General features: G+C 40.4%; 1 protein-coding gene across 1 annotated transcript; it reads left to right on the top strand.

Annotated features, from left to right (window-relative positions):
- The first annotated feature begins 11,573 nt into the window (after positions 1 to 11,573).
- Positions 11,574 to 12,401, top strand: LOC110901852 (proline-rich proteoglycan 2-like). The gene has a single exon (XM_022148622.1). It carries the CDS (start codon positions 11,574 to 11,576, stop codon positions 12,399 to 12,401), a length of 828 nt encoding a protein of 275 aa, XP_022004314.1.
- Positions 12,402 to 12,783: the final 382 nt, after the last annotated feature.

Here is a 12,783-nt window from a genome sequence, read left to right as displayed (position 1 = left end):
TCTAATCAAATCAAAATGTTAGAAAAAGATTTTTAAACTAAGAAAATAAAACTAACTAAATGCTGAAAAATAAAATAAAAATAAAAACAGATAGACAAGATGAATCACTTGGATCCGACTCGTGTGTTAGTATAACCTTTGATTATTTTCGCACTTTTGCACTTGTTTAAGAGATTATCTTAGTTATTGTAGTAGGCCCCTCTTTTGAAGGCGACGTTACCCTCAACCCAGTAGTTTGAGTCAGCAAGGATACAATCCTAAAGGGTCGGATTATTGAAAGATAATTAATTAAGTTATTAATGCAAATTATGGTAGGCCCCTCTTTTGGAGGTGACGTTACCCTCGACTAAGTAGTCTGAGTCAGCAGGGATACAGTCCTAAATAGCCGGGTTATAGTATTAATGGTAGTTAACTTATGAGGGGGTCAAAGAGTTTAGACCCCCGCCATCCAATACCTTTGGGTATTGAAGGAGGTCCTACTAAATTTGACCCAGGTCTCTTGCAGGACCTCTAAACACTGAACAAGGGCAAGACCCTTACCAAACCGTTCCCTTAACCCCCGACCAGGTAGCCAACACCTCCATATAGACCGTGGAGATATGAATGGTGAAAATATTTTATTTTATATAGACAGTAAAATAATTCCAAGACACCACGGACAAACGATAAGGAAGAATCACCTTCAACATAAGCAACTAGTTATTAAAGTCATTAATACAAAACCAATTAAGAAGTGCAAAAGATTAAAAATAAAAAGTATTATACTAAACACTTGTCTTCACCAAGTGATGTAAGAGACTTAGGTAAACATGGCCTTGATTGTCAAGAACTCTTACAATCAATCTTGGATCCCGAGACGACTCACACACTCTATGATGGACAATGGATGATGGTGGTGGATGATGGTGTTGTGATGGTGGTGGGTGGTGGATGAAGTGTGAGAGAGGTGGTGTGCCAAGGGATGAGTTGCAATGAATCCAAGCACTCCTATTTATAGGCTGAACAGAGGCCTGGGCACGGCCCCGTGCCTGTCTGACACTATCTCTCTTCATTAATTGTAATTCGCAATTACAATTAATGCGTCTGCAGTACTTTGGGCACACCCCCGTGTTCACTGGGCACGGCCCCGTGGTGAGCAATAGAAGCTTCTACAGGTTTGTCTTTTCTGCTGCTTCTTGGGCACGGCCCCGTGCTCGCTGAGCACGGGGCGTGTTCAGCCTTCTGTCTTCCTTGTTTTGCTTGGGATGATGCTGTCGAGGGGTTGGGCAGTCCACTTTTGTTCCTTTTCTTGTATTTATGTTAGATTTAGCTGTCTTTTTGCTTCTTTTGTTAATTTGAGCTCATTTAATCCTGAAAATACAAAAGGAAGACAAAAAACGCACTTTTTCCAACATTAGTACTTAAAAAGGGTTAGTTTTATGCCTTATTTGATGTAATTTATATGTTGCATTTTACACACATCAATAAGAAACCTTACCCTTGACGTATGTCATTCCAGGATACTCTGTAAATTCACCCCCATGGTGTATTTCGATTGAAAAGTTTTCAGGGTAGTTTACTGCATCAATGAACATATAAACTTCAAATAAGTGATCAATCAACTTTAAAAAGGCAAAATTTAGACAAAATGTTGAGTATTTAATATGAACTTACCATATGCCTCTTCTTGATTGAATACTTCATCAGGATTATGAACACACCAAGGCTCATTCATCGTTCAGAAACCACTGCACAATGCTCGTTCACAAGTCAATCGCCTTTGATCGATCGTCTTCGTTGTTAGGGTTTTAATATTGGGGAAGTGTGTGTGCTGTGATCAATGAAATGTAGGAGGTGACTGAGGTCTGTTATTTATAGCGAATATAATAAAACAATAAAGCTTTATTTATAGCGAATATAATGTAGGAGGTGACTGAGGTCTGTTATCAAATATCCCCACACTTGAATTTTTGCTTGTCCTCAAGCAAAACTCTTTAATATATGGCTTACACTCCCAAATGGAATGGGTAGAAGAGAAGGTTTTGGGCTTGTCATAGAGTGTCGGGATTTTCCAAGATTGTTTAGGTTTTATTTTTACTTATTTACAATCCTATTCATCATGATTTATTAAAAACTTTTCATAAGGTAAATTATTTATTAAGGCATAACATACCTTTCTAAAATTCCATTTATATACAAGTTCACATATCTCACGGGAGAAATCACTCACACTCGGCCGAAGGTGTATTTTTAGTGAATCACTCGAGAACGCCATGGAAATTATTCTTACCATAAGCTTGCCAAGCAATCAATCCTCCTCCTTTTTAACTTTATACCTTTGTAAATATCAAGAGGACTTTTTGGGTGAAGGGTTAGGCTTGGGCTAAAGGTGGGTGGTTGGGTTAGTGGTTAGTAGAAAAGGGCGAAAATCGTAAAAAGCGTCGGTTTCCGTAAAACATTTTGTTTTTGTGACTTTTTATTTTCAATGAAGTATTTATTCAAACAAGCTTTTGTTTGAGGAGCTTTGTTTGTTTATTTCTAACTTCCTTGTAAAATATATATATATATATATATATATATATTTGTCACACGAAGACCGAGCTTGTTACTAAAATAAAAGGTAAAAAAAAGGGTTTTTGGTGGGTAAAAAGGTTTTGGGTTAAGAAATGAAAAAGTTTAGGCCAAAAGGGGCTAACTAGGGGGAATTTTTGAGTATGTGAAAAAAAATAAAAATAATGGTGTTGAAAGAAAAAGGGTTAGTCCTAATGCCTCCATCATTTACTTACTTGGGTTTAAGTTGGTAAGGACCGGGAATGAATTGTCGTGGCAAGTTCTAGAGTCGTAAGAACCAAGCGGCTATTCACACAAGAAACGAAAAATGAGCATTTAGCGTAAAGATGTATATTTGTATGCTCAATAAAGGCTCAAAACTCACTTTTGTGGGAATGGGTTTTTATGTGATCAAGTATATATAATCGAATTTTAACTAAGCTTGTCATGCCGTTTCATAATTTTCTTATGTTGGTTCTTTTTATCACGATGCTATCGGTTTTAAACTTATAAAAATATAACCTTGTTAGTCTTAGAATTCCCAACTTAAACTTAGACAAGTAAAAAAAATGAAAATTTTTTGAAAAAATTTTTTGGGTGATTAGCGGTTTCAATACAGTTTTGTGTAAGGCTTGTTATTAGGACTTGCAAAATTCAAGGTTTTAGCATCCCCCCACACTTAAATTACACATTGTCCTCAATGTGTCCCAAAAATAAATTTTTAGGTTGATTGAATGTGCAAAATGGTGTTAAAAGCAAAATTTTTATGTTACTGGCAGTCTGGACACGGCTCCGTGTTGAGTAGACACGGCCCCGTGTTAAGGTGCCAGTAACGAGAACTTACAGAAGTTGAACACGGGGACGTGTTCGCTGGGCACGACCCCGTGTCTGACCGAAAATCTGCAGAAATTTGTCAAACAGTAGGTCTGGGCGATGGGCACGGGGGCGTGTCGGCTGGACACGACCCCGTGTGGACAGTCTGCAAGGCTGAAAAACAGGTTTCTTCTTCCGGTTTTCCTGTCCTGGCTTTATTAGTGCTAATGATTAGCACTCTAAGCCTCAATTGTACCTGTTTTACCACCTAAATACCATACCAAGCAATACCAAACATCTTAAATTACCATAGTTAATCATCCAAACCATAAAGTAAAAGAAAAATAAAGCAGAAAGTAAAAAGGAGTTACGGAAAGTAAATTGTCTAACACTCGGCACGCAGGCCGGAAATTGTTTTGATAGATAAAAAGGGACCTTAACCTGTGGGCTCGCCATCAACCCGCTCCTGCTCCTCCTCCAACCTCCTAGTCCATATTCTCATCGCTGTCATCACCTCCGTCCCCATGACCCGCCATATACTCCCGGATGTTCCCGATGTCGTCTTGTATATCGGTGATGCTTCGCTCAATAGCCCCGACCCGGTGATATGTATTGTTGGCAAGGTTGTAGGTGTTCCTGGTGCACATGAGGTTTTCCTGCAAAAGATCATGTAAACTTTGAAGGTTAGGAAAACCGCCTCCTTGGGAGGAGGATTGCCCCGGATCACCATGGGGTTGATACTGGTAGTGGGGAGGTGGAGCGTGAAGGACTAGGGCCTCCTGTGGGTTCCATGCATAGCCTTGCATCCTTTGAAAGCTTACTGACCTGTCTTCCGCCTCATAAATTAGGTTCATGGCGCGGCAAATGTGTATATCAACTCGTCCCGACCATGGGCTCCTTTCAAAGGACCTAGGAATGTGCGTGAAGTACTTGAAGAGGCGGTACACCCATCCCCCAAAGAAGATAGGGGTTGGTGCACGAGCAAGACGGTTCAGATGCATGTTTCGAAGCAGGAGATATGGAACATCGAGGGCCCTCCGGTTGTGGATGCAGTGAAGGACTACCAAATCTTTTAACCCAACAACACCGCTACTGTCGTGTCGCTGACTAAGAGAGTAAGTGAGGAGCCTATGGATGTAGCGATAAAGCGGATCCCTCAGCTTAGTACTCTTTGTGCTGCTCGGGTTGTAGTGCCCTTCACCGATTTGGGCCCATGCGGCTTGACGCTCATTTTCATCCAGATCTCGCAATCCCCCGGTGTTTTCCTCATTTCCCAAATCTTCTTTCGTATACAGTCCCACTATTGCCCCAAACTGCGCCATAGAGATCGAGTACCTTGTCCCACCACATCGAAATGTGACCCCCTCATTGTCAAACGGGTCACACCTTGAAGTGAAGGTGAAAGTACTGTAGAATTCCATAGTGCATTGATGTACCGAACGAAGTCGAGTGGTCAAGGCAACCCTTAGTGGTCCGGTAACAAGGTTGTTGAATCGGTCGAGCTGGTTCACCAAGGTTAATAGGTCCGTGCACGCTTGCCTCGGGTATTCCTCGGGCCTTGTTTGAAGTATTTCATATCTAGCCCTAGCATCGAGCTCTGTGGCATTGAATCTTGTGAACTTCGCCATCGTCATCTGCAAACAGTTAGCTGGACACGGCCACGTGTTCAGCGGGCACGACCCCGTGTCCAGGCGTCTGTTACTCAAAAACTTCATTTTTCGACCCGGTCCCGAAAATCTGAAAATTTTTGGCCAAGTAGGTGCGGTTTTCCCCGAAAATGAAACCCCAATTGCCCTTTTTCCCAAAACAACCCGTTTACCCCTTCAATTTTATCTTTTTCGGTTCAAAAACAAGGGTTTGAGGTTTTTGTGAGAAATCGGTAAAATCTATCAACAATAAGTGTATTTACTTCCCATTACACTAATCTAAACTAATACTAACAGATTATTTCAAAAATTTGAGGTTCGATCCGGATGAACTTCAAGAACCCTAGATTTTTCCCCAAATTTTTGATGTTTAACTACATGCAAGTAACTAATCTAACTACTAATGATGATAGAATCATACCTTGATGTTGTTAGATCTAGAGGTAACGTCGAAAATCTGCAGAAAATCACCTCGGACCAGAGCTTTTTCGGGGAAACGGGGCGTGTGGAATGATGTAACTGTTATGAGAAGAGGGTTTTATCCCGACAGTTGCGTCGACACGGCCCCGTGTCCAGCGGACATGGCCCCGTGCCGAGCAAAAATTTAATTTTTTTTGTGTGCTCGTGTGAGTGCCCGTTTTTTCCCGAAAACATGGTTAGAAGACTTACCGGTTTCGATGTATACTCACTTGTTCGTAACATACCAGGTATGATGTGGGTGCTTTTTATTCGTTGACCGTTTGAAGCAAGATCTCATCTTCCTCATCCTCAATGGATCCTCGATAGAGTTTTAGCCGTTGGCCATTGACTTTGAATGGAATCCCATTTCGAGCTTTAATTTCTACTACACCGTGAGGAAAAATATGGGTGATGGAAAAAGGTCCTGACCACCTAGATTTTAGTTTACCCGGAAATAATCGAAGTCGAGAATTAAACAACAGAACTTGGTCTCCTACTTGAAATTCATTAGGTTTAATATATTTGTTGTGTAAATTTTTCATTCTTTCCTTATAAATTTCAGAGTTTTCCTTAGTTCATCTAATTCATTTATTTGACAAAATCGATTTTTACCTGCAGTTTCTAAGTCTAGGTTTACATTTTTTATTGCCCAGTAGGATTTGTGAGCTATTTCTACTGGCAAATGAAAACTTTTTCCATAGACGAGCTTATATGGGGTTGTGCCTATAGTGGTTTTATAAGCAGTCCGAAAGGCCCATAAAGCATCATCTAGTTTATCAGCCCATTCCTTTTTATTTAAACCTACGGTTTTTTCAAGTATTCGTTTTAAACCTCTGTTAGTCACTTCGGCTTGTCCATTTGTTTGAGGGTGATATGCTGTTGAGACCCGGTGATAGACCCCATATCTTGTTAAGATTTTTTCGAGTTGATGATTGCAAAAATGGGTACCCCTATCACTTATCAAAGCTTTAGGTGTTCCAAAACGAGAGAATAATTTTTTCAGAAATTTTACCACTACTCTTCCATCGTTGGTTGGGAGAGCTTCGGCCTCGGCCCATTTAGACAAGTAATCAACCGCCACAAGTATACATTTGTTTCCTTTTGACGGTGGGAAAGGTCCCATGAAATCGAGTCCCCACACATCAAAAATTTCACAAACGAGAATGCCGTTTTGAGGCATTTCGTTTTTGGAAGAAATATTACCTGATCTTTGGCAGGCATCACATGTCTTTACAAGATCTTGTGCATCTTTGTAAATTGTTGGCCAATAAAATCCTGAATCAAATACCTTTCGTGCGGTACTAGCGGCACCATGATGTCCTCCATATGGACCTCATGACAATGGCGGAGAATTCTTCGTGCTTCGCCACCATGGACACACCTTCGGATGAGTTGGTCAGCACACATTTTGAAAAGATAAGGGTCTTCCCAAAAGTAATGCTTTACATCAGTAAAGAACTTCTTTCTTTGATGATGTGGCCATCCTTTGGTGACTATACCGCTAGCTAAGTAATTAGCGTAGTTGGCATACCATGGTTCTTGTCTGCTTTCCACCATTTCCAAGGATTCTGTTGGAAATTTTTCGTTGATTTGTTCGTCCCTGGTTGCCTCCAAAGCTGGGTCTTCTAAGCGTGAAAGATGATCTGCAGCAGTGTTTTCTGCTCCTCTTTTGTCTTTGATTTCAATATCAAATTCTTGGAGGAGTAAAATCCATCTGATCAAACGTGGTTTTGCGTCTTGTTTCTTGAAGAGGTATCGGATAGCTGCATGATCTGTATAGACTACAGTTTTAGAAAGAACAAGGTAAGAACGGAATTTATCAAAAGCAAATACCACGGCTAGTAACTTTTTTTCAGTAGTTGTGTAATTTTCTTGTGCATCATTAAGTGTTTTACTAGCATAATAAATTGGGTGGAAATGCTTTTCTTTTCTTTGTCCCAAGACTGCTCCAACAGCAAAGTCACTTGCATCACATGTGATTTCGAAAGGAAATTTCCAATCAGGGGCTATCATGATAGGTGCATTGACTAGCATTTCCTTGAGGGTTAGAAATGCTTGATTGCAATCCTTGTCAAAGATGAAAGGTTCATCTTTTTCAAGTAATTTTGTTAGAGGTCTTGAAAAAAGTCCACGATAAACCTTCTATAAAATCCGGCATGCCCTAGGAAACTTCTGATTGCTCTAACGGAGGAGGGTGGAGGTAATCGAGAAATAGTGTCTACTTTTGCTCGATCAACTTCCATTCCTTCGCTTGAGATTTTGTGACCGAGTACTATTCCCTCTGTTACCATGAAATGGCATTTTTTCCAGTTAAGGGCGAGGTTAGTTTCCTCACATCGGGATAACATTCTGTAACACCACGTAAAAACGTGTCCAATTATACATAGACACGTGTCCTAAACTCCGGTTATGCGAAAGATTGAGTTTACGGGACTAAAGTTGACAACAAGTAAAAATGTGCAAACGAAAGGACTAAAAGTGTCAACATGCCAAACTTGGGCCTCTGAATGACCACACGTGAAGAAAATATTCTTAAATGGGTGATTGATTGGGTATACGAAGCCGTTTGTGAAAATGATCGGAAGATTATAAATTACAAGGGCTAAAAGTGTCAATATGTCAATTCTGACCTCTGAGTGGCCTTTTAACGAAACCGAGGCTTCGTAATATTCAATTGGTAACAATTTCACGTGATTCCGAGATCGTTAAGCCTATTTTCTAAACTTTGGGTTAAAAGCGCCAACTTGACGAAACTTGCATTTATGAAGGAATTTAACAAACCCGAGCCTAACGAAGTTTGTTTATACCTCCTTGGGCCTCAAGAAATTCACTACAAGGGCCTTGATTGCCAAAAATGAAGTTAAATAGGGGTTTAAACGTTCAGGGACTGAAACTGCCAGCTTTTAAACTTGTTTTCCCGGTTTAACAGGTTCACGCGGCCCGCGTAAGACACCCATAAGTCTTACGCGGCCCGCCTCAGCATGCCCAGATCAGAAAAATGTTTCCAGGTGCGGGTTTGGCCTGTTACACCGCCTTAGCCTAGTTTTTAACGACCTTGGGAGCTGTGAGTCGGTTCAAATTAATAGCTAGGACACCTGGGGTGATCCCAGGGCCTCTAATAACACCTGGAAATGATCAAGATCAATGGAAATTGCTATATAAGGAGAGCTAGTCTTGTGTTCTTGGCACATCAATTGCAACAAGCTTCATTAAGGACTTGCTCTGGAGCTCTCAGCAGTAACAAGAGGATTACAAGTGTAGAAAAGATTGCTTGGACCATTAGTAAGCTTCTAATTACTTGTTTAGTTGTTTAATTTAGCCTAATTACTTAAAAGTCAAACTTAGTGCTTAATCAGTTTGACTTTCGTTTTATTTACATGTGGCTTAACCACTGATCAAATTGAAAGTGGTTATGAAACCACATTAGTATAGGTGATTAACCCCTGATAGGGTGTCTCCTAATTATCTCGTTTGACTGATTAAGTGTCGGGTCAAAGTAATTTGACAAAAAGTCAAACTGGACAGAAATGACAAAAATGATTCTAATTAATAAACCAGAGGTTCTAAATTATATTCTAACATTATAATGACTTGGTAATGACTATCTAAACATGTTTTATCAGTCCTAATCCGACAATTAATCGTCTAAGGGCAAATTATAACCGAAAGTCGCAAAAGCTTGAATTTTGCTTTGACTTTCAGTTCTGACCCGTTCAAGCTTAATTCTCCCATGTTTTAAGCTTCCATTAGGACCATATTACATTGTAGTATAACCCTCTGAAGTTATATTGCATGGTGCCTAATCGTTTGTAATTTATGCTCTTGATCGTAATTATGCTCATTAATACCTAAAACACCCTTTTTACATAAAACCGAGATTTTTAGCAATGTGAAGGAATTAAACCTTTGCTACTGATATTTAGACATGTCCCGAAAATTTGACATCAGTTTGAGGTCTAGATTGGGAGTTATGCTCAATAGTGTAATTAAGGGACTTTTTAGTAATTAAAAGGCATAATTAGCATAAAGCCTATCTAAACCCGATTTTTGACACCAAACTTTTTCCCTACTGATGTTAAATAATATTTTGGGATTTTTGAAGATTTTTAATTATTTTTAGGCTGAGCATAACATAGGATTATAGCCTAATTTCGGTAATTACCGGTTTTACCCTTTTCATTCATAAAATGAGTTTTACGTAACCTTTTGATGCCAAACTTTTTGCTACTGATTCCTTATGATAAGTATAATACTTTGAACTTTATAAACTGACCAAAATCTCAGATTTCCTATTTTTACCATATTAGCCCTTTAAATCGCATTTTAAGCGTTTTTAGTACCTAGTATGGGTCAAAACTATATTTGTCATATAAAACTCATAAACTACTGATGTTTTAAGCTAAATTTTATATACAGTAAGCTAATGTTTTTAAACTCAGAAATCTATTTGAACCATTTTAAGCCTATGTAAAACTACCAAAAACGCCCTTACGGTGCATAGTTAGTAATAAAGGGTATATTTTTCATATATTAAGTATCCTACTGATGTAACACATTAAAGTACATGTTTTTATTAATTTAATCAGACCTGGAACTCAGTTTTATAAATAAACTCTTTTATGAGCATTAAAATTACCAAAATACCCTTATGGGACTTATTTTGGTTTAAATTGCTTTTTGGGCATAAAAGTTGATATAATACTGATATATTAACATATTTTGAGCATAATAATGATTAAGACCTGTATTTATTTTATTTGGTTACCCGTTACGCATTTACGCGTTCGGATCGGTTTATGTGACTAGTTTACGTAAAATAGCCGAAACGGGCTTAACCTTGTCATTAAATCCTCATTTTCCAGAATGTATTTAGTTTACCCATATTATACAAGTATCCAAGCTTGTCGGGTTTAAATCACATTCTATCCCGGTCTCCGTGTAATTTACCGTTTAGGTCCGTAAGGTTTCCTTCTAGCTAGCCGGTCTAAGTCCTTGACTTAATTAACGACTCGTTAGCATCCTAATAGATAAATTAAACCTTCCATACAGATTAATAGCTTCCGGTAAAAAGTGCCTTTCAAGAACCTTAGGAATTTACTGCTACCACCAGGTAAATACTTTTAACTAATTTTCCCTATACGGGCTTGGTATACGGTATATTAATACCGCTTGGTCGGGTATGGGATTATTTTGTCGGATTGTGATTTAATAAATCCGCATGACCCGTTTTAATCTGTATTATTTGATAACATAAACATTTGGGGGTTAACGACCGTGTCCTGGATATCCTCGGCTCATTTAAATTATTAATGGCCACGACCTACGCACGGGGTGCAGGCATGCACCTGACAGATGCAAATGCTAAATATTAAATTACCCACAAGTTGGGGATAACTCCTCTGTGGGTTCTATAAGTGGTGAGTCAGTTAATCATGTTCGGATTCTAAACCGGCCCCACTTGTATGACAATTATGTAAAGCTGTATACAAGATCTTAATAAAGATTGTCCCAAGTTATAAAGGATTTGTGCCATGTGCATCTAAAACAATTTTCTTAAATATTTTCAAAACGAGTCAGTTAAATTGTATTTACCAGTGTATACTGACGTATTTTCCTAAAGATTGAATTGACATGTACTTATCGAAATAGGCTGGAGCTATAGGGTGTTGCAGAGGATCTTGCAAATCCCATAGATACCCGGAGTCTGTAGTTTATGTTTTCTTTGTACTTTATGATCCGCCTGTGGATCTTATTACATTCTAGTCTGTATTATTCATGTACTCGAACATCGACAGACAGTATGGTTTGTAATAGTTTATTTACCAGCCTTCCGCTGTGCGATATTATTGTGTGTGTTGACAATGATGATATCAACTACGTCACGATACTCCCCGCAAGGCCCACCTGTAACATGTGGAAATATTGGGGTGTGACAGGTTGGTATCAGAGCCAACATTGAGTGAATTAAACACTAACCTTTTGTGTTTAATCTCAATGACACAATAAGCACATTCCTTAGACTCTCGAGTCTAGGCAAATGACCTAGGATGCATCATTACTTTTCCTTTGCTGTTATTATGTTTTGTTTTATTTTTGTTTTCTTGTTTCAACAGGAAATTCACCATCATGCCTCCAAGAGTAAGAGGACGAGGCAAGGGTCCCATGCGTGGAGGACCGTCATCAGCTGGACCATCACACAGACGCACTCCATCGGCGTCCTTTTCCACCTCCGACTCTCACGACATGTGGGGTCAACCTTTTGAGCCGGCAAGACACTCATTCTCGCTAAGCTCATCGCCTTCTTTCCACCCGTCCTTTGGGCCATTTGCTCCAGTCGAGCCCGAACACTCTCACCACTCTCATCAATCTCACCATTCGCACGAGTCTTACCAGTCGCATCACTCTTTGCAATCTCACTCGTTTCATCATTCTGACTCCCCCTACTCCCCGGGACAGTTCAACCCAGCCGATTATGTTAATGATTTTCTTGGCTACAACCCATTGGGCCCTGAGGACCATTTCTCTCAGGAGATGGAAATGGATAATGACCCTGACCCGGAAATGCAAACAGGAACCCCGGGCCACCCTATCAGCATGTCTAGTGGGTCACCGTTTCAGGGATCCCCATACCATGGGCCCGACTCGTTCCAGGAGAAAATGGCTACATATGATTGGTTCTTTACCCCATCTTACCATAGCTCTCCAGCCCAACCACCTTTGGAAGATCCTCAACTTCAAGCTGTCTCACCACCACCACTCCCGGTAGAGGAGCCACCGCAGCAGCCACCGCAGCCACCTCCCGAGCCTCCGAGGCGAAGGAGGAACGCACGCATGTCCGTAAGAGGAGGACCCCGTTTCAGTTCTTCTCATGGTTCGAGTTCCTATCCCCCTATTCCAGAGGACCCTCAGATGGGTGGGCCCACAAACGCGGCACCGGAGGCTAATCCTCCGTAAGCTTCTTATGCACCACCTGAGCCGCCTGTGGGTTTTGATAACCCAATCCCGACGTACCCAGGTCCCTCCGGGTACAATCCTTATGAGAACCCATCGGGGTACCCGTCGGACTATATATCTCAAGACCCGTACCTTACGGCTGCACAGTATCACCGCCTCTATCCTTCTACTTACCCTTCTATGCATCCAGCTGGATACCCGGGTCAAGGTTACCAGTACCCGCCGCCTCCTCCCCAGCAGCTTCAGCAACAGCAACAAACCCAGGAAATCCTGGAGAGGCTAAATAAGGTTGAGAACAAGGCTAGGAAGAACAAGGAAATGCATACTAGCTTCATGAAAGGCCTTGCGAACCTTATCAAAGGGAAGAAGAAGTAGAGGATTG

This window comes from Helianthus annuus, chromosome 13, assembly GCF_002127325.2.
Source record: "Helianthus annuus cultivar XRQ/B chromosome 13, HanXRQr2.0-SUNRISE, whole genome shotgun sequence".
Classification (NCBI taxonomy): domain Eukaryota; kingdom Viridiplantae; phylum Streptophyta; class Magnoliopsida; order Asterales; family Asteraceae; genus Helianthus; species Helianthus annuus.
This window is presented reverse-complemented; position numbering and strand designations above follow the sequence as displayed.

Coding starts and splice junctions, on each gene's coding strand:
- LOC110901852 (XM_022148622.1), top strand. CDS start 11,574: ATGCCTCCAAGAGTAAGAGGACGAGGCAAGGGTCCCATGCGTGGAGGA.